Here is a 22,450-nt window from a genome sequence, read left to right as displayed (position 1 = left end):
TCACTCCAAGATGTTTCCCAACAGCTGAATGTAAAATCTGCCTGAGAACCAGAACCTGTCGTCAGATTCCTGAAGCTCTCAGGCCTCCTCCGTGTCTCTGGGAACGGGTTTGGACCGTGCAGCAATCTGGACCTTCTGGTTCAGGCCCAGCAGATGTTCATGAGATCATCTGAGGTCTGCGGCCATGATGGCTGAAAGCTTCGCTCTGCAGCAGATCTGTTATTATTATTATTATTATTATTATTATTATTATTATTATTATTATTATTTCTATAGTTGTACACGTCCTACCTTCCATCAGCGCCGTTTATCTTCACAGAGCGCCGTCTTTAACGGCGTCATGGTTCTAGCGCCAGCAGCCGTCGTAGCTGAAGCAGCGAAGGATCGCCTCCTGGTGATGTTTAACGTTTCATGTTCAGAAAAAGTTAAATATTATCTAAAGGGAATAAAATGTGGGTCTGTTATCGCTCTGAGGTGGAAGGAGCGCAGCATAAATGAAGCTTCATGATGCTGATGATGGACCTGCAGCTTATCAGGTCCTTCATTACTGAAGAAATTAAGATTTGATGGAGTTCAGCCAGAAAAAGCCTGATGAGAACCCGAGGTTCTCCAAACCGGCCGGCTGAAGCTCATCGGATCCACAGAGGGAAATATTTGTCCTGGTCTTCATGAGGAGGACGCTGACGGATCATCTTTTATATTTACAGGCAGCAGCGTCGCCAGTAAATCGTTTATCTCTACAGACTTTCTGCTGCTCTGATGCAATAAACTGGATGTTTCTCTCTAAGATGTCCTGATGCCGCTCAGTTATGGGTGGGTGGGTTCTCCAGGAGAACTCTGAGGACTTCCAGTAAAACCTCAGCAGCAGAACCTTCAGTGGACCATCAAAGCTGGTTGCTCACATGCAAAAGAGGACCATCAGCCTACCAAGCACTCTGATGGTCCTCGTTGCTCCCAGGGGCCCGAGTCCGGCCCTCCAGTACTGGAGCAGGAGACGTGGACCTGGAGGGCTTTACTCCTGTTAGCGGCCGCTGGGTTCTCTGTATAAAATGGCTCCTTTACTCTAGATGTTCTCATCTTCATCCTGACAGAGGATGAGGATGTTCTCATCTTCATCCTGACAGAGGATGAGGATGTTCTCATCTTCATCCTGACAGAGGATGAGGATGTTGTCATCTTCATCCTGACAGAGGATGAGGATGTTGTCATCTTCATCCTGACAGAGGATGAGGATGTTGTCATCTTAACCCTGACAGAGGATGAGGATGTTGTCATCTTCATCCTGACAGAGGATGAGGATGTTGTCATCTTAACCCTGACAGAGGGGGGGGGGGGGGCTGCAGATGAGTGGGAACCACAGAATGTGATGGTGTGTTCTGAGCGTTCTTCTGGCCAGAGGCTGCTTTGTTCTCAGATGAAGAAACGTTCCCAGTCCTCGTTTATCTGCAGCCTCCTACTGACCTTCACTGCTTTTACTGTTTAATGTAAAATACTCAATGTTTCAGTCTCTGATGCGTCTCTGTATACTCAGCACTGCTGTGGTGGAGCGGGGGGTCGATCGGGTTCTGCTGAGGAGGCTCAGTTTACCTGCAGACGTCTCCTGGAGAACAGCAAACGTTCCAACAGAGAACCCGTCCAGAGGACCTACCCATAATTCAACAGTGCCATTAAAGTATGAGTTTCATGCTGCAACGTCTAGAAAAATCATTTATTCACCAATTAAAGCACCAGAGACATTTTTTAATACAAAACAAACAAAAGCTTTGCTAGAATATTGTCTTTATTTTTTAATTTGAAACTTAAGCTGCAGATCAGAACACGTAGCGATGGAACAAAACTCTGAACTTGGATTATAAAAATGAGAATGTTGTGTTTTTAATAGAACATTGCTTTTTGCAAAACTTATTGCAGCAACACAAAATAATTGTTTGTGTTTGCATTTAAAGGCAGAGCAGAAAAAAAATGGCTGATTTGATTGTTTGTTAATGTAAAATAGGAGCGCTTACGTCACATAACCACTCACCTGAATCCTCTGGAAGCCGGCTTTGACCTGAACGAGCCTCTCCATCTAACGCAGATGGTGCAGCCAACATTTAAATCACAATAGTGATCCTGTAACCAAGTGGTGGAGTTGCTGTCTGGATTCCATTTATTGTTGAAGTGGGAATACTTTGTGATCAAAACGTGACGATAACAGATCCGTTATACCGACCCCAATGAAACTGCAGGATCTTCTGGACCACTTTCCCCATCTTCAATAGCTTTGGTCCGTCTCTCTGGGTTTATGGCAATAAAACGGAAAAAAACAGTGTGAGATTAGCATTTAAATGGAAATAAAAGATGGATGTTTAAAAACAGTGAAAGGAATCAGTTTCCAAATGCATTTCCTGAGAAGCATAGATGGAGGATAGAGGTGTGAATGCAGCCTCCTGTCTGTTAAAGGTGCAGTTCGCTGATTAAAATTAAAGGTGCAGTTCCATCCATCCGTCTTCTCCCGCTTATCCGGGGTCGGGTGGTGGGGGTAGCAGCTTCAGTAGGGAGGCCCAGACGTCCCTCTCCCCGGCCACTTGGGCCAGCTCCTCAGGAGGAATCCCAAGGCGTTCCCAGGCCAGCCGGGAGACATAGTCCCTCCAGCGTGTCCTGGGTCTTCCCCTGGGCCTCCTCCTGGTGGGACGTGCCCGGAACACCTCTCCAGGGAGGCGTCCAGGAGGCATCCTGACCAGATGCACGAGCCACCTCAACTGGCTCCTCTGGACGTGGAGGAGCAGCGGCTCTACTCTGAGTCCTCCCCGGATGACTGAGCTCCTCACCCTATCTCTAAGGGAGAGCCCAGACACACTACGGAGAAAACTCATTTCAGCCGCTTGTATCCGGGATCTCGTTCTTTCTGCCACGACTCAAAGCTGGTGACCATAGATGAGGGTAGGAACGTAGATCGACCGGTAAATCGAGAGCTTGGCCTTTTGGCTCAGCTCTCTCTTCACCACAACGGATCGGTACAGCGCCCGCTTCACAGCAGACGCTGCACCAATCCGCCTGTCCATCTCCCGCTCCATCCTCCCCTCATTCGTGAACAAGACCCCAAGATACTTGAACTCCTCCACTAGGGGCAGGACATCCTCCCCAACCCGGAGAAGGCACTCTACCCTTTTCCGGTTCAAGACCATGGTCTCGGATTTGGAGGCACTGATTTTCATCCCGGCCACTTCGCACTCGGCTGCGAACCGCTCCAGTGAGAGCTGTAGGTCACGCCCTGATGAAGCCACTAGGACCACGTGGCTCCTGACCTCTGACCTCTGGTCCAACATGGCAGCAGGGTGGCGTACCTGTTGCAGGTGGATCTATTTATCTCACATTCATACATGAAACATTTCCCTCAGTGTGATGAGGCCAGAACTCCTCACCGGAGGAGGCCCACGTGTCCCGCCGCTCTGATCGGTCGGTGCGCCCCCTGCTGGGCGCGTGGAGGACCCGGTTCGGTTCGGCCTGACCTCTCAGGCTGCAGAACCAGCAGAACCGCTCAGTGGAACCGAACCGATCACAGGTTCTGACGCTCCTGCTGGATGTTCTGCTGGATGTTCTGTTGGCTGTCTGCGCCAAGCCACGTGATCACCTGTCACCTTTTCTTTTAATTTGTTGTCATGGAAACCGAAGAGGAAGAGAGAGAGAGAGAGGGAGGAAGAGCATCCCCGCCCCCTCCCTCTGCGCCGCCGCCGCCGCACGCGCACCGGGCAGAACCGACCCGCGCGGATCCACCGCCTGATCCGTCCCGAAGCGGCAGCCTGTCGGTCCGGACCGTCCGAACCGGTCCGTGAGTGCCTCAGCGTGGGTGCGCGCGTGTGTGCGTGTGATTGTGCGCGCGCAGGTGAGCCGGTTTGTTCTGCTGCTGTGGACCGGGGGAGCCGCTCTCCCCGCGCACCGACGTCTCTTTAATGACCGGATTTGTGTTCTGCTGCGCGATGTACATGGACCGAAGCAGCGCGAGCAGAGGTGAGTCCGCCGCATCTGCACCGCGCACGCGCACACACAGCTCTGCATAGGGCTGCGCGTGCACGCCCAGCTGCAGCGTGCTCGCGTCCTATTTTCCCGTCTGTGAGCGAATAATCCCGCCGCCGTGCACGCGCACACACTGACCGACATCCCTGCAGTGGAAGTGGGCTACCGGGATGCGCGCGCCAGATGTGGCTCCGATCTGCCGCCAGGCCCGCCGCAGTCACGTGACCCCCTGCTGATGGACGGCATCGATCCGACCGACGCGCCGCTGTCGGTCTGAATCCATCACCACCGAGCGTGCGTGTGCGCGCGTCCACGGCTGATCGATCCTGAGCGTTGTGAACCCGCACGTGTCTGACAGCGGTGTGTGCGCGTGGGCATCCGAGCCAGCAGAGAGGGCCCCTCCTGATTGGACCAGAACTGTGTGGGCCTCGCAGACCGGAGCCCACATGTGGTTCTGGTTCTGAAAATATTCACAGTCATTGTCAGAGCTTCTAGAACCAAACAGAACCAGCTTTAAACCCGAGTGATAGACCTGCAGAACCACGGGCGTGGGAGAGAACCGTCCAGAACCTGGTGGTTCTGATCAGGACATTTCAGCAGGAGGAACCGCGTTGATCAGCTGTTCAGGAATCAGGGGGCTGCAATGCATTGGGCCGGTTCAGGAGCAGAACCAGAACCGGGTGGTTCTGTGGTTTAGAGATCTACTGCTGCTCCACGCCCACAGAACAGACGGATCCTGCAAACTGCAGCGGATTCCTGGTTCTTCCTGGTTCTTGTGATCCCGACTGCTCGGTTCGGTTCCTGCAGATTCCTGATGTTTTTGGACCGAGTTCTGACAGAAGTTGTAATCTTTGGGCCAGAGTCCTCAAAAAATAAACTTCTTAACCAATCACTTAATCTGGATGGCATTAACCTGGCCTCTGGTAATAAAGTTAAAAATCTTGGTGTTATTTTTGACCAAGACATGTCATTTAAATCCCATATTAAACAGGTTTCCAGAGTTTCCTTTTTTCACCTCCGGAATATCGCCAAAATTAGAAACATTCTGTCCAGGAGTGATGCTGAAAAACTGGTCCATGCATTTGTTACTTCAAGGCTGGACTATTGTAATTCTTTACTATCAGGAAGTCCACAAAATGCAGTTCAAAGCCTTCAGCTGATCCAAAATGCTGCAGCAAGAGTTCTGATGAAAATCAACAAGAGGGATCATATTTCTTTAATTTTAGCTTCCCTTCATTGGCTTCCTGTTAAATCAAGAATAGAATTTAAAATTCTCCTTCTAACGTATAAAGCCCTTAATAATCAAGCTCCATCATATATCAGAGCTCTGATTACCCCGTATGTTCCTAACAGAGCACTTCGCTCTCAGACTGCAGGTCTGCTGGTGGTTCCTAGAGTCTCTAAAAGTAGAATGGGAGGAACCTCTAAAGCTTTGTACTGAGTGCTGGAGACATGTGTGGTTCCACAGGGTGGAACATGGAGAACTGACTGCAGACGTCTGTTCAGGTCTGTCATACGTTGGCGCCACACCACTGCATGTTACACTGGAGGGCGGCGTGTATAAAAAAACAACGGGAACCCAAAGTTACGCCCTGGGGAACCCCACAAGACAGAGATGTAGAACCCAACTCAAAGCTAAACCGCTACTCCCAAGAACCTGAGTGGAGACATGAAGATGTGAAGATCAAGCCTCTCCAGGGACAATGAGGTCGTCACTAAAGCTCAGAGCTGCTTCTGTTCTGTGCTCTGTGTGATTTAGAACCAGAACGGGACATTTCAGAACCGTCTGCAGTCCAGAAGCATCTGGAGATGATTAGAGAGAACGTTCTCATGAACTGTTGATAAAGTGATCCAGTATCGGCTCTGGACCAGAACAAACAGCTGAGCATGATGGACCCAACAGGTCTTCACTGCTGCTGGAGTGGACAGGCCAGAGGAGGAATGTAAAATGGTGATGTTCTCCATAAAAGGTTCTCCCAGGGTTTAGAACGTCTGGCTGCAGACTGGAACTAAGAGATGAATGGATTTCACCGACGATCACTGTTTTACCTTCAGTTCATGGTACCTGTGCAAATAGACCGATGGAACCTCCTTTCTGATCCAGAACATTGAAAACGATCCAGAAAAACGTCTTCAGTGATTCAAACGCCTTAAAATACAGTTTAAATCTCAGCAATTCAGAACATCTACATTAAATCAGTAGAACCTCCTTAATCCAGATGTTGGCAGGTGACCCAAGACACCGTAACCCAAATGTTAGAACCTTCTTAGTCATCCAGAACATATTCATATATATCCTGATTCAGCAAGAACTTAAACTGCCAGAACCTCCTCAGTGACCCAGAACATCATAAACAAAATGTCATGAAGAAGAACCCAGTTTACCCAAATTACCTGTCTTGGATGTTTGTTGGTGAACAGAAGCAGGTAAAATACACCTAGAACCCCCTAATCAGAGCTTCAGCCTCATTGCTGTGTTGATGGTGTCAGAGGATTGTGGGTAATGTAGTTTGGTCTGCAGTGTTCTTCTAAACTGATGTTATTGAGCGTTTTAAACAGCGGAACAACATCTGGTCCACATCAGCCCGCTCAGGCTTTCCCATGACCTCCCATCAAGTTCACACACACACACACACACACACACACACACACACACACACACACACACACACACACACACACACACACACACACAGTAACACACACACACAGAGTGGCTGTATAAACAGCCTGGAGTCGGTTTTATGGATATTTTTTCCTGCTCCACCCCTCAGAGAAGATTTTGTCGTCTGGTGTTTTAATTTTAAACACCAGGATGTTAGAAATTGTAACATTCTGGTGTTTTAATTTTAAACACCAGGATGTTAGAAACATTCTGCGGGTTAAACGGGTTCCAGTCTCAGGACTTTGCGCTCTCGTTTGGACCGAAGGTTTTTTGTTGAAACTGAGCACCGTCAGCTGATTTCTCTGCAGTCTGAAGCATAAAGGTCTTTGCTGCTGAAGCCACGGCGGCAGCAGCGCCCCCTGTAGTCCGGTCCTGATGTGAGGACAGAGATGTGGAGGTTCTCTTCTGAGACGGTTCTGCAACAGAACCCTGTAGAGGTGAAGGAACCCGGAGATCAGGGTCTGCAGTGGTTAGAATCTGCTGCAGGATTCAGGCGCGTTTCTGTCTGTGAGAGCAAACGTGTTTTCTCTTAATCTGGCACTTATTTTGAAAGGCGGTGGGCGTGGCCTCCCTGACGTGTCTCCGCCTCCCCGCAGGCCCCGCCTCCTCCACCAGCCCCAGCCTGCTGGCCAAGTCTCTGTCTCTGGAGCCGTCCTGCTCGCCGTGCGGCCACCAGGCGGTGCTGGACGCCGACGCTCCCCTGCAGTCGGACCCTGACCCGGGGCCCGGTTCTGTGGAGGAAGGCGGGGAACCAGCTGAGAGCCGCGGGTCCGTCAACGACACGGGGCCGCCAGAACTGCCGGCGACGACAGCGGCGGCGACGAACCGGATCCGTCCACCTGTGCCGGGTCCCAAACCTCAGGGTAAGCGTTCCCTCATTTCACCATTAAGGCGGAGCAGACCTGTGACTCCGCCTCCCTCCCCTCCACAGTCCCCCCAAAGCCCCCGCATCTCCAGCAGCAAGCCGGACTGATGAGGCCACGCCCCCGGCTGCCAGAGAAGCCCCTCCCACCGCCACCCCCCTGCAGACCCCTCCCCGCGGACCCCCGGGGCTGGACCCCGCCCGATGGCACCGCCTCCCCCACCTGCGTCCTGTCCCTCATAGAGAAGTTCGAGCGGTGAGTTGTGATTGGCCAGAGAAGGCGTGACGTCACCGCTGTGATTGGTTGTTTATCTGCTGTTTGTCTTGCAGCGAGCAGATCATCGTGGTGCCCGACATCACCGGGGGGGCGCTGTGCCCCCGCCCTCTGGACCCCCCCTCCTCCCGATCTTCATCACCACCGTCCTCTGCCTCACCTGCGCCTCCACAACCTGAGGGGGCGGAGCCACCGAGTGACTGCACAGGTCGTGATGACATCACACACGGGGTTGAAGGGGAGCTGTGTGACGACGATGAAGACGATGAGGATGAAGAGCTGGTGGCAGCGTGTCGTGATGAAGGCCATCAGAAGCGTCTGTCCATGGAGTCGGGCTACAGCGCCTCCGAGAAGCACCTGGAGGACGATGCGGTGGCGGCGGAGGATCAGCAGCCCCAGCTGCTGGTCGACCAATCAGAGGTGCCCTCTGAGCGCCTGTCCCTCCCCTCTTCGCAGACCGATGGAAAGCTGGCCAATCGGGACAGCGGCATCGACAGCATCAGCTCGCCGTCGCACAGCGAGGAGCTCTGCTTCGCCAGCGTGGAGGAAGGGGGCGTGGTTTATCCGTGCAGCCCCGCCCTCCTGCCCCGCCTCTCCAGCTCCTCCTCCAACGCCGGGGAGGGAGAGGAGGCCAGAGGAGGCGCGAGGAGGAGGAGGGAGTTCTCCGAGGAGGGAGACAGTGACCTGGAGGAGGAAGCGGAGTTGACGCTGGTTCTGGCCCCGCCCAAAGCTGACAGACAGGACTCTGTTGAGGTGAGACAGGACACCAACCGACCAATCAGGTTCCAGATTATTCATTCAGGGCGGAGCCAATCAGAGGCGGGTTTAGACGTCAGGAAACAGGTAAAGGGGTGTGGTTCTGTCGGGTTATTGATCAGGCAGGTGTGGGTCAGTCCTGATCTAACAGGTTGATGGTTAAACGCTGCGTTCTCTAGCAGAGCAGGAAGAGCAGGAACGGCTGCAGAGCCGCTTTAATGTTCTGCTGGTCGGAACGTGCCTCAGAGCGAGGCTGGAGGAGGAACATAGGATGAAGATCGGTTAAAGAACAGTTCCTTTAATTCTACGTCAGTTAATCCGTTTCCTCGGTTCAGCTCAGGAAGTGGAACTTACTGACCCGTTAAGTTTCTCTCGATGCTTCTGGCTCAGAGCGCATGAAAACCCAATACTTAGTTCTTTAGAAAGCAGCCGCTAAAAACATCCAGAAATGTGTTCCTACCGAGCAGCACGTCCAGGTTCTGTACAGGTTCCTGGCTCCTTTTGTGTGAATGGGTGCATTAGAAAGAGCAGATTCGTCTGGTTCTGCAGGGACTCATGGATCCATCTGTGCAGCTCTGACTCCAGCTTCTCAGTCACTATCAAACCCGCTTCACGATCCCCTCCAGGCTGCGCTTGGCTCTGTTGGTTTGCACCACGTTTTTCCTTCCACTCAACTTTCCATTGACATGCTTGTAAATAGTGTTTAGCATTTGTGGCTTACTGTCCTTGTGGAAGGTGTCAGCTGGACCTCTGCTGAGTCAGCAGGTTTCTCTGTGATAGTCTGAGTGATGTGGAGTTAAATTAATATACCAGCAGGAGTGAGAAGCTCAGGATTAGACTTTATTTATTAAAACATGAATATAAAAATATGAAAATGCAATTATGCAGGGATAGGTGGATGAATGATGGATGGATGATGGATGGATGGATGATGGATTGATGATGAATGGATGGATGGATGGATGATGGATTGATGATGGATGGATGAATGATGGATGATGATGGATGGATGGATGGATGGATGAATGATGGATGGATGAGTCATATTTATGTATAAAGTGACGTTGCTTAGCAACAAGCGGCTCCTCTCAGTGGATATTAGGAGCATTACGGTACTCTGTGTCTCTACCTGAGGACCCCTGAGCTGTCTACAGACTGCCTGACTGTAATGTCTAAACTAGAAGAGTTCATGTGAGGCAGCCTGGAGAAGGCGCTAGCAGCAATAAACCCAGTAATTAATTCATTATAAAGTTTATTTAATGTTAGAAACAGGGCAGTCCTCTGTCCACCAGAGACGTCTCTCCAGGCTGTGGACGTGGAGGACTGATGTTACACACCAGGGGAGAATATTTAGTGGCACTAATTATATAACTGACAGGATCTGCACCTGATTTAAGGCTGAAGGAGGAAATAAACTCCTACAGGGCGGTTCTGTGTGAATGGACCATGAAATCAAAGAATTTCACTGTTTGAATTCCTGAAGCATTTTCTTCTGTTGAGGACATTCCAGAGACCTGAGGTCCAGCTGTCCTCTGAACTGGTTCTGACAGCTGGGCCCTGCAGCAGCAGAACCATCAGAACCATCAGAACCATCAGAACCAGCAGAACTCTGTCTCAGAAACCCAAACCTGTCTTTGTGTGCAGCTGTCTGTCCATCAGAGGGTCTTCAACATCGCCAACGAGCTGCTACTCACCGAGATCGCCTACGTGTCAAAGCTCCACCTGCTGGACCAGGTGAGCGCAGCACACTCCAGCCGTCAGCCAATAGCAGGAGAGGAGGAGGACAAGCTCCGCCCCCTCTGCTGGTCCAAACAGCTGAATCAGAACCAGGAAGCGTGTGAAACGTTCTCCTCATCTTGCAGGTGTTCTGTGCCAGACTGCTGGAGGAGGCCCGGTCCCGCTCCTCCTTCCCATGCGACGTGGTCCAGGGCGTCTTCTCCAACATCTGCTCCATCTACTGCTTCCACCAGCAGTTCCTGCTGCCGGCGCTGCAGAAACGCATGGAGGAGTGGTGAGGTCCACGCCTCCTGCTGCTGCTCCTCCTGCTGCTCCTCCTGCTGCTCCTCAGGTTCTGACCTCCTGTCCTGTGCGGGCTGCAGGGACTCCAGCCCACGCATTGGGGACATCCTCCAGAAGCTGGCTCCCTTCCTGAAGATGTACGGAGAGTACGTGAAGAACTTTGACCGAGCCATGGAGCTGGTGAACATCTGGATGGAGAGATCGGCTCAGTTCAAGGCCATCATTCAGGAGATCCAGGTACGGCTGGTTCTGGTGCTGGTTCTGGTGCTGGTTCTGGTGCTGGTGCTGGTTCTGGTTCTGGTTCTGGTTCTGGTTCTGATTGTCTTGTGTTCTCTGTGCAGAGAGAGGAGCGCTGTGGGAACCTGACCCTGCAGCACCACATGCTGGAACCCGTCCAGAGGATCCCTCGCTACGAGCTGCTGCTGAAGGATTACCTGAACCGGCTGCCTGAAGACGCCCCGGACTACCGGGACGCCCAGAGTACGAGAACCCCCCCCCCCCCCCCCCCTGTGCAAAGCATGATGGGAAACTTCCTGCCAGCTGTTACCAGCCATCCTGCTTCTGAGTCTGCAGAACATCCCAGAGACAGAGGAGGTAGAACCCAACCATGGTGGAACAGGGAGCAGGGAGCAGGTGCTCCAGGCGGTTCCTCTGAGGAGGACGAGGAACCCGGACCTGTTCCTGAGATGTTCTGCAGCCTGATGGATGATAACAGCTGGGATAACATAGAAATGTGGAACCAAAAGTCAGACTGGAACTGAAAACATTTGTTTTAGATTTTTCTCAATCTTTGATTCTTTTATCCACATTAAAGTCAGAATCTTGAAGCCGGACGACTTTTTGCCTTTTTGGGCCGATTCCTCATGCGAGAAATTCTTAGATGGCGTCGAGTTTCATCGGGACCGTACGTCCTGCTGCGTCGTGTACGGGGGGGTTAACGGGGGGGGGGGTAACGAGGGGTGATCAGCCTCTCACCCCCCCCCCCCCCCCCATCAGGTCAGATGAACATCAAACATGTCTGACATCCAGTCGGCCCTCCTGAGGAGATGGAGAGCGCCTCCTGCTGGTGAAGCAGAGCTACGAGCTGATTTCCCCCGACATCACGCACTGAGCATGTGCAGACCGGCAGATTCTTCTTCTTCTGATGAAAACGTAGGAGCAGAGAGAATCATGGCGGCGGTACGTGTGACATGGAGTCAGACTACGGAGCAGCAACCTGTAGAATTACCAAGGCAGAACGTTTGGTTCTAGTGAGCCTCATGTTTAACAGAGAACATCGACACTTCCGCCTTTTTCTTCTTCTACTGTTGACGTTTGGCCTCCAGGTAGACGAGTCTGAGTAGCGCCACCTCTCTGCAGGCTGACGTGGTTTTTAGACGCCCGGTGTGAGCAGTCAGGTCATCAGAGCGTGGTACAGTGAGAACACAGATGGAGAACTCTGAGTACCTCCACTGAAAACATCCGGCTTTAGCTGCTTGTACAGTAAAGGCAACCAGACTGTAGGGGGCGCTGTTTCCTTACCTTGGCAGCAGGAACCTGAACACACCTGAAAAAGGTGCACCACAGCGATAAACGCATTAGTTAACGTGTGAAAATGCGCCGTAAACGTTCTCAGTCAACAATAACAGACCAGAAAGCAGTAAAACTCACAGAAATATAACTTTATTCAGTTAATTTAACTCAATGAGCCTCTAAACGGACGTTTTATGCTTTAATCGTGTGAAAGAACCACACGGCGCCTCAAACAGCACCTCAGTGTGGTGGAACGTGTAAATGTTCCCGTTATTGTTCCGTTCAGCGTCCGTTTCTCCTACACGCCCGCTGTCCCTGAACGCCTCGTTTGTTTCTGTGCAGAGTCTCTGGAGCTGATCGCCACGGCTGCTGAACACTCCAACGCCGCCATCAGGAAGATGGTAAGAACCCGTAGAACCTTCATCAGAACCACGCCGGGACCCACGGCCAGCGCTGACTCTAGGAGGTTCAGGGGGGGGGGCTGTCAGCGGATCTTCAGCTGGTGGTGAGTTGAATCCGTGGCAGCAGATTGTGGACAGAACCTGAGCCTGGCTGGGAACGCGGGTCAGAACGGGCCAGGTTCTAGCAGCTGGAGGCTGCTAGAACCTGGCTGGAGGTGGTCCCCCCCCTGAGAACCCCGGTGGTTCCTCCCTGTGGACCAGATGTTCACCCCATGGAAAAGCTTCAGGGGGTTCCAGAGTTTTTAGTCCTTCTGCAGAAAGGTTGTCAGCATGTTCTCTGAGGCGTTCCTGGGGTTCTGCAGCGTTCTCCGCCCACTGGGCTCTCATGCCGCCAAAGCTGAGCTTGTTCTCCGTCTTCTCCTTCAGGCCGTGTTCTGGTCAGGAAGCTGGACGTTCTCCAGGACTGAGCAGCTGCTTGGGTTCCTCTCAGTTGGTCTTCTGTGCTGCAAACACTCAGGAACGTTCCAGAAGTGTTCTGTGAGGAACGTTCCACAAAGCGTTCTGCGAGGAACGTTCCACAAAGGATTCTGTGAGGAACGTTCCACAAAGCGTTCTGTGAGGAACGTTCTGGCTGGATGTGGATTTTGTCAGAATGCAGATGGTTTCCCAGGAAACGTGTCAGCAGGCTGGTGTGAGGCGTTCTGATGTTCTGCTGCTTTTAGCTCTGAGGTGAGAACCACAAGAAGGCGGCGAGAACAACTGGGAGCCTGAAAGCATCACATGACGGTTCTGTTGGTTCTGTTGGTCTGACATCCGACAGGGTTCTGGTGAGTGCAGATGGAAACAGTTCTGTGATTCCTGACAGGTTCTGTTGGTTTGACGGTTCTGTTGGTTCTGTTTCTTTAATGTTTCTGATGGTTCTGTTGGTTTGACGGTTCTGTTGGTTCTGTTTCTTTGATGTTTCTGATGGTTCTGTTGGTTTGACGGTTCCGGCAGGGTTCTGGTGAGCGCGGATGGAAGCTGTTCTGTGATACCTGACGGGTTCTGTTGGTTCTATTGGTTTGACGGTTCTGGTGGTTCTGTTGGTTTGATGGTTCTGTTGGTTTGAGGGTCCTGTTGGTTTAAGGGTTCTGGTGGTTCTGGTGGTTCTGTTGGTCTGACGGTTCTGTTGGTTTGACGGTTCTGTTGGTTTGAGGGTTCTGTTGGTTTGATGGTTCTGTTGGTTTGAGGGTTCTGATGGTTCTGTTGGTGTGTTGGTTCTGTTGGGCTACGTTCACACTGCAGCCTGAAGTGACCCAATTCCGTTCTTTTTGCCCAGATCCATCCTGTATCTGATCTTTTTATGACGGTCTGAACGACACAGATTGGATCTTTCTAATGTGACCCAGGTTGCTTGGTTCTGTGGTCCTGAATCTGTATCTGATCTTTTTAATGCGACCTGTGTCTGTACGGCCGGGTCTCGTTCATCCCACCTGTACGTCACTGATTCTCGACAAACGTCACTAAAGGTGGACCTGGCTATGCCAACGAGGTTTATTATTGTGCGTTAACAAGCAGCTGTTATAAGTCCATTCAGCCCCACAGCGTTTACTCACCTCTTTGGCTGAAGGTGTGTTTTTACATGAGAGCGCTAAAGAGCTCCATTCAGACGCATAAAGGTTGCCTTTGTCATTAAAAAATTATGAATAAAGTCTGTTTCAGTAAAGCTGCTCACGTCACTAAAATTTGGCTCTTTTCCTTTTCGGTCTTCTTAAAAAGATCTCGTTGGTAACGTGCTGCTCCGGTTGGAGAATAACGTAAAGAACTCAAGATACGCTGCAGCATTATAATCCATGTTTACTTCTGCAAACAATGAACACGCTTTGCTACGTATGACATCATCGCGTCCTCTACTGCGCATGCAGGACACTTAGGTGCATGAATGCAGTTCACACAGGAGATCAAGTCGCATATATTTGGAAATGTGAACGGACACGCAAAAAAATCTGATTTCACAAACAAATTGAGCATCAAGGCCTGCAGTGTGAACGTAGCTTTGGTTTGATGGTTCTGTTGGTTTGACGGTTCTGTTGGTTTGATGGTTCTGGTGAGCGCGGATGGAAACTGTTCTGTGATTCCTGACGCGTTCTGTTGGTTTGAGGGTTCTGTTGGTGTCAGGGTTCTGTTGGTTCTGTTGGTTTGACGGTTCCGTTGGTGTCAGGGTTCTGTTGGTTCTGTTGGTTTGAGGGTTCCGGCAGGGTTCTGGTGAGCGCGGATGGAAACTGTTCTGTGATACCTGACGGGTTCTGTTGGTTTGACGGTTCTGTTTGTTTGAAGGTTCCATTGGTGTCAGGGTTCTGTTGGTTTGAGGGTTCCGGCAGGGTTCTGGTGAGCACGGATGGAAACTGTTCTGTGATTCCTGACTCGTTTTGTTGGTTTGAGGGTTCTGTTGGTTCTGTTGGTTTGACGGTTCCGTTGGTTTGAGGGTTCTGTTGGTTCTGTTGGTTTGAGGGTTCCGGCAGGGTTCTGGTGAGCGCGGATGGAAACTGTTCTGTGATTCCTGACGCGTTCTGTTTTTCAGGAGCGAATGAGGAAGTTGTTGAAGGTGTACGAGCTGCTGGGAGGAGAAGAAGACATCGTTAACCCGACTAACGAGCTCATCAAAGAAGGACACATCCTCAAACTGTCCAATAAGAACGGCACCACACAGGACCGATACCTAATCCTGGTACTGACTGGTTCTGACTGGTTCTGACTGGTTCTGACGGTCCAGGCAGTCCAGCAGGCAGGAACTAACCGCTCTGACCTGTTTCTCCTCAGTTCAACGACCGGCTGCTCTACTGCGTCCCAAAGCTGCGTCTGATTGGTCAGAAGTACAGCGTCCGAGCTCGCATCGATGTGGACGGCATGGAGGTGAGACGCGGCGCCCCCCGGTGGCTGGAAGCAGGTTATTGCCGCTTTGGACCAACCGGGTCCAAAGTGACAGAACTCATAAACTAAACCCAGAAATATTGCTGCTGTTGCTCCTCGTGCACCGAGAAGGTGATACTGAGCATGCTCAGACACGCAGGTGCACCGAGAAGGTGATACTGAGCATGCTCAGACACACAGGTGCACTGAGAAGGTGATACTGAGCATGCTCAGACAGACAGGTGCACCGAGAAGGTGATACTGAGCATGCTCAGACACGCAGGTGCACCGAGAAGGTGATACTGAGCATGCTCAGACACACAGGTGCACCGAGAAGGTGATACTGAGCATGCTCAGACAGACAGGTGCACCGAGAAGGTGATACTGAGCATGCTCAGACAGACAGGTGCACCGAGAAGGTGATACTGAGCATGCTCAGACAGACAGGTGCACCGAGAAGGTGATACTGAGCATGCTCAGACAGACAGGTGCACCGAGAAGGTGATACTGAGCATGCTCAGACACACAGGTGCACCGAGAAGGTGATACTGAGCATGCTCAGACAGACAGGTGCACCGAGAAGGTGATACTGAGCATGCTCAGACAGACAGGTGCACCGAGAAGGTGATACTGAGCATGCTCAGATAGACAGGTGCACCGAGAAGGTGATACTGAGCATGCTCAGACAGACAGGTGCACCGAGAAGGTGATACTGAGCATGCTCAGATAGACAGGTGCACCGAGAAGGTGATACTGAGCATGCTCAGACAGACAGGTGCACTGAGAAGGTGATACTGAGCATGCTCAGACACACAGGTGCACTGAGAAGGTGATACTGAGCATGCTCAGACAGACAGGTGCACCGAGAAGGTGATACTGAGCATGCTCAGACAGACAGGTGCACCGAGAAGGTGATACTGAGCATGCTCAGACACACAGGTGCACTGAGAAGGTGATACTGAGCATGCTCAGACACGCAGGTGCAATGAGAAGGTGATACTGAGCATGCTCAGACACGCAGGAGCACCGAGAAGGTGATAATGAGCATGCTCAGACAGACAGGTGCACTGAGAAGGTGATACTGAGCATGCTCAGACAGACAGGTGCACCGAGAAGGTGATACTGAGCATGCTCAGACAGACAGGTGCACCGAGAAGGTGATACTGAGCATGCTCAGACAGACAGGTGCACCGAGAAGGTGATACTGAGCATGCTCAGACAGACAGGTGCCTGCTGGACCGAACTGGACAGGTTCTGGTGCGGCTGGACTAACGTGACCTTCTGTGTCCACAGCTGAAGGAGACGAGCAGCGTTGCGGTTCCCAGCAGAACGTTCCTGGTGTCTGGAAAACAGAGATCCTTGGAGCTGCAGGCCAGGTTGGTGCTCAGCAGATCCGGTTTGGTTCTGGTTGGACTCAGAATTCCTCTTCCTGTTGGGAACGTCAGAGCCAGGAAGCTTTTTCAGAACTTTTGTCCTGAATCCACGTAGATCCGGTTCTCCTCCCTGCACTGAAGACACCTCTGACCGTTATAAGCACTGCGGAACAAACCTTAACGGTTTGGCCAATTAAATCCTTTCCAGTTTCACTCTAACGAGGATTTAAGAACGAACGTTTCACGTTTAGCTTCAGTCGTACTGAGCTGGGATCAGTTTTCATCTGCAGGTCCAGATTTAAACCTTGCTGCCCCCCCCCCAACCCCCCCCCCCCCCCCATGGTTCTGCATGCTGGTTCTGTTACTGGTTCCGTGTGGTGGTTCTGCGTGGTGGTTCTGCGTGCTGGTTCTGTTACTGGTTCTGTTACTGGTTCTGTGTGGTGGTACTGTTACTGGTTCTGCATGCTGGTTCTGTGTACTGGTTCTGTTACTGGTTCTGTGTGGTGGTTCTGCGTGGTGGTTCTGTTACTGGTTCTGTGTACTGGTTCTGCGTGGTGGAACAGTGTTGGGATGTTTCTCTGACTGTGTTTGTGTTGCTGCAGGACGGAGGGAGAGAAGAAGGACTGGATCCAGGTGAGTTCTCACATCACAGGTTCTGCTGGTTCTGGTCTAGTCACTAATGGAGAAGAACCAAAAACAGGCTTCAAGAATTCCTCTTCAGACAAAACATCCGAGCTAGAAAGTCGTCATGCTGACCCAAACGGACCCAAACTTCAGTTCCTGAGTCAGAACATGGAATAAAAACATTTCTATTCTATTTCTGTAGCGCCAGTTCAATTCAACTCAGTTTTATTTATAAAGCGTCAGTTCATGGAACACGTCACTTCAAGGCTCTTTCCAAAGTCACGTTCCATCAGATTATTATAAATATAGAAATATTTCAGGGTTCACGGGAAAAACTGTCAATAAAACGTCAGAGGCGATGCTTCAGTGGCGATGCGGTGGTTAGTGCGCAGAACCCATGTACGGAGGCCCTGGGTTCCACTCAGACCCGCGGTCCTTTGCTGCATGTTCTCCCCCTCTGTTCTACCCCCTGTCCTGTCAGCCCACTGTACGAAAAACGAGCCGCTAGAACCGTAAAAACCTTAAAAAATACATAAATAAAATGTCAGAGAACAAAAAGTCTGGAAATAAACCTGGAGAACGTTATGAAAATAGATCTGGAGAACACTATAAAATAAACCCAGAGAATGTTTTGAAAATAAACCTAGAGAACCATCTAGAATTAAAACTATAGAACATTATGAAAATTTACCTGGAGAACGTATAAAAAAAACTAGAACATTTTAAAATAAACCTGGAGAACGTTATGAAAATAGATCTGGAGAACACTACAAAATAAACCTAGAGAATGTTTTGAAAACAAACCTAGAGATTTTAAAATGACTGGAGAACATGTAAAAACTGTAGAACATTATAAAATGTACCTGGAGAACGTTGTGGGCATGAGGCCACCAGTGAAGCTGGGTAAAAAGCTGTAGAACATTGTGAAGAACCTGTAGACATGTTGAAATAAAGCTGTAGAACCCTGTGAAGAACCTGGAGAACCCTAACTGTCCTCTGCCCTCAGGCCATCCAGGCCACCATCCAGCGCCACGAGCAGACGATGGAGAGCTGCAGACACCTGAGCTGCTGGCTGCGGGAGGACGAGTCCACGCCGCCTCACTCGCCGGTAACGCCGCCCTGCTGGCCGTCTGTGGTACTGCGCGGCGCTGAGGCGCGTTTTAACCGCTGCTTTTCTCTCAGAGTTGTGTGGAGTTGGGGAAACGAGCGCCGACCCCCATCAGGGAGAAGGAGGTGACGCTGTGCATGAAGTGCCAGGAGCCGTTCAACTCCATCACCAAGAGACGGCACCACTGCAAAGCCTGCGGACACGTACGTTCCCCGCCGCTCACGCCGTCCCTCATGCCGTCCCTCACGCCGTCCCCCACGCCGTCCCCCACGCCGTCCCTCACGCTGTCCCTCACACCGTCCCCCACGCCGTCCCCCACGCCGTTTCTGACCAGCTGTCCTCCGTCTTCCAGGTGGTTTGTGGGAAATGCTCAGAGTTTCGCGCCCGTTTGTCGTACGACAACAACCGGACCAACCGTGTGTGCGTGGACTGCTACGTGACTCTGGTGGGGGTGTCGCCGTCACCAGGGGGTCTGAGCAGCAGCACCCAGAGGAGGCGGTCCATTCTGGAGGTCAGTGGCATACCCCCCCCCCCCCCCCCCCCCGTACAGGCCGGCTCTGTGTTCTCGGTATTAACGGTGATCTCTCATTACCACAGAAGCAGGCCTCGCTGGCTGCAGAGAACAGCGTGATCTGCAGTTTCCTGCATCACATGGAGAGAGGAGGGGGGCGGGGCTGGCAGAAGGCCTGGTTCGTCATACCTGAGAACGAGCCGCTGGTGCTCTACATCTATGGAGCTCCACAGGTGAGGAGGAGCTCTGCTCCTGCAGTCCTGCAACCTCAGATTGCTGCTCTGCGTCAACACAGCTGAGTCAGATAATCTGGGAAGTGACGTGTTGGGGGGGGGGGGGGGGGGTACTGTCCCCTGCAGCTTCCAGCAGGAGGCGACCCTCCAGGGGTTCTCTGCTCCCTGAAGCCAGGTTCCCTCCTAATTCCCCCTTTAGAACGTCGTCCACCGAGCAGCAGTGTCACCACGCCGGGTAAATGCAGGTCTGATGTTCCCTTAGACTGAGCGGAGGAACCGTCACCCTGGAGATCCTGGAGGAGGAGCGTGATGGCAGAACCCTGATGGAACGTTTAGCAGACTCAGATTTAGGGTTTAAGGTGGATTATGGGTCTTTTTATTTATAGGGAAGGTCCTGAGGTAGATCTGTGTGACTGCTCCTGGTCTGTGATCAGATTAAAGTCTCATATGGAGTGAAATGAAACATCTGAGAGGAACCGTCATGCAGTTTGGCTGCAGTTCCCCTCTTCACCATCGGCGGCGCCAGTTTTCTCCAAACCAGCGTGCGGCTGGCTCAGAGTTAGCATGAGGCTCTGAATATTCTGATCCCCGCCTTTGCGTGGGAAGCCACTTTAGATTTAGGGTTTTGTGCGTATGCGAGCTTCCTAGATGAGGCTGCAGGTCTTTAGGAGTCTGGAGAGCTCCACTGCAGACTGAGGAGGTCATTCAGCCGTTTGGTTCAGCTGTGTTGGCGCAGAGAACCGTCTAAAGGTTCCACTTCGAGGATCTCGTTGGAGACCTCTGCCCTAGCTGGGGAAATACCCATAATGCACTTGTGAAGGGTCCCAATAGAATAATACAACTTATTTTCCACAGGATGTGAAGGCGCAGCGTAGCATCCCTCTGATTGGCTTCGAGGTCTCCCAGCCCGAGTCATGTGATCGCCTGGAACGACGACACGCCTTTAAGATTTCTCAGAGTCACCTGACTCTGTTCTTCAGCGCAGACGGGGAGGAGCTACAGCGCAGGTGGATGGACATCCTGTCCAGGGCCGGCAGGGGGGAGGAGCCTCTGATCCATCAGCCAATCGTGGAGAGTGTGGAGGAAGAAGAGGAGGAGCTTGGTGCCGAGGAAGGAGAGAACACCTGATTTTACCGGAGCAACAAAGAAGATGGTTGCATCTGGAAAGTCTGTCCTGATTGGAAAGCAGAAGTAAAAAAATAAACCCAGGACAGCTGGAGTCTATCTAGAACTAGTTCACAATTAATCCAAAGCTAAACCAGAAGTAACCAAGGAAAAATTCAGAACCGGTCCACAAACAGCAGAATGGCCAGAACAAACCTAGAACTAGTTCACAATTTATCCAAAATCAAAGCAGAACTAATATCTCACAAATTCAGAACTAAACAAACCCAGAAACACAACAGGACAGGAGCTGATTCCCGTTTTATCGTTTAGAACAAATTCACAAACAATCCAGGATAGACAGAACAAATCTAGAGTTTATTCAGAAAAATCTGACAACAGAAATTCAGAAACAAACCACAACATCAGAATAAATGTAGATATGAACTATTACAGAACAAATCTAAACCACTCGTGGAGAAGGAGGAGAACCGGAGCAAAACTGAACATTTAACCAGATCAGTGGAACAAGACCAATTACAGAACACATTGAAACAAAAAGATACAAAAAACTATAAAGAACCAAATCAAGCAGAAGTCATCTGGACCAAATGAGGTTTTTATGTTTTTATGAAAGCAGCACAGTTCAGGTGAAGAATCATTCCCTAAGCAGCCGCTGAAGATCTGCAGTTCTCTGGATCCCGCCTGGAGAACTTTAACACGAAGCACACAGAACACACGCCTCAGACGCCACCCCCCCCCCCTCCCCTCCTTCACATGAGCTTCCTCTGTGCTGCGCTCTAAATTTCCCTGAAGTTCCAACAGATTGCTGAGCTGAGGAGCTCAGATCCCTCAGATCATCGCTGGACGTCTTCCCAGGAGGACCAGCTCACTGATGTCCGTCCATCTCAGGATCCCCTCAGTCAACATTTGCATTTCCGGGACCTTAATGTGGAGAGTTTTAATATTGAACAAGCAATGAGCATTTAGCCGGACCTTCACCAATCATCTCAGCTGAGGAGGAGTCCTGGCAACCTTCTCAACCCGAAGGTTTTCAGACCTTCACAGAATTTCCTGTGGTGGAAAGAACTTCATGTGTTTTATAAACTGAGATTACAAAATAACAGCAGCAGAAACTGAAGGTCCTCTGACACGTTCCTGAGGACTGAAAGAATTGGAAGTTTGCTTCAACATCACCTCCTGGTTCTTAAAAACCAACGGCCTCCCAGAACCCGCACAGAACTGTAAATCTGCCAAACACAGAAAGAAAGGATTTATCCTCCAAGATCTGCAGCTTCTCCACAACCTGACAGAGAAAGGAACCCTAAACTTCCCCACATGGACCTTTTTTACATCAAATTGATCAAAGATAAACATTTAAATCTTCAGTCTGTCAATCTGTGGAGCTAAACTACATTACCCAGCATTCTCCACCCTTGACTGGGCCACTGCGTTGCCCTCTACTGGTGAGGTTGGGTACAGCCGGGTTCAAGGTTTCCATCTTCTGTATATTTATATTTATTTTCTGCAGATCTCAGAGTTTCTTCCTTTACTTCAGTCTGACCAACTATTAAAAACTACATAAAACTGTTTAGATATTTATTGTTGGATGCGTGAGGGGATAAAAAAAATAAAAAAATAAAGTCTATGCTTTTAAAGTCAAGTTTTATAAATTAGAGAAAACGTTTAGAAAAGTTGGAAATTTAAAGCCAGAACTTTAAAGTTTGGATGTGATTTTATGAAAACTTCCGTTTCATTTTGGTGTTTTAATGGTCAGAGCTGTAGGTTGTGACGTCAGCTCCTGCTGCACTTATTCAGTTAATCGGAGCATCTGATTGGCGGGAGCACTGACCAATCAGAGCTGTGATTGATTATCTGCTGGCAGTTCTTAGACTGTGAGTGGTTGGTTGGAGGTTTTCTGTTTGCAGGCAGAAATGAACTCTGAGAAGAACGTGAAGCTGAAGGAGCTACGAGGACACTGAGGATGATGATGATGATGATGAAGATGATGATGATGATGATGAAGATGATGATGATGATGATGATGGGCTCGGATGCATGATGTTTGGAGGTGTTCCACAGACTGATGGGAGGAGTCTGACTGGTACCGCAGAAGATGCCTC

General features: G+C 50.8%; 1 protein-coding gene across 2 annotated transcripts; it reads left to right on the top strand.

The window, feature by feature from the left end:
* Positions 1-3,426: 3,426 nt before the first annotated feature.
* Positions 3,427-21,975, top strand: fgd1 (FYVE, RhoGEF and PH domain containing 1). Of its 2 annotated transcripts, none has more exons than XM_036143758.1 (18): positions 3,427-3,990; positions 7,258-7,524; positions 7,593-7,779; positions 7,854-8,550; positions 10,198-10,287; positions 10,416-10,564; positions 10,653-10,809; positions 10,914-11,052; positions 12,427-12,485; positions 15,046-15,192; positions 15,285-15,377; positions 16,668-16,750; positions 17,350-17,380; positions 18,378-18,479; positions 18,554-18,682; positions 18,832-18,990; positions 19,080-19,223; positions 20,079-21,975. In XM_036143758.1, the coding sequence occupies exons 1-18, from the start codon at positions 3,933-3,935 to the stop codon at positions 20,349-20,351; spliced, it is 2,964 nt and encodes a 987-aa protein (XP_035999651.1). In that variant the 5' UTR covers positions 3,427-3,932; the 3' UTR covers positions 20,352-21,975. The 2 variants fall into 2 exon arrangements, with proteins under 2 accessions (XP_035999651.1, XP_021167384.2); XM_021311709.2 differs by having other exon boundaries at positions 3,431-3,990; positions 19,077-19,223.
* The last annotated feature ends 475 nt before the right edge of the window (positions 21,976-22,450 follow it).

This window comes from Fundulus heteroclitus, chromosome 1 (assembly GCF_011125445.2).
Source record: "Fundulus heteroclitus isolate FHET01 chromosome 1, MU-UCD_Fhet_4.1, whole genome shotgun sequence".
Classification (NCBI taxonomy): Eukaryota; Metazoa; Chordata; class Actinopteri; order Cyprinodontiformes; family Fundulidae; genus Fundulus; species Fundulus heteroclitus.
The sequence above is the reverse complement of the archived record's forward strand: the minus strand, read 5'-3'. Positions and strand labels throughout refer to the sequence as shown.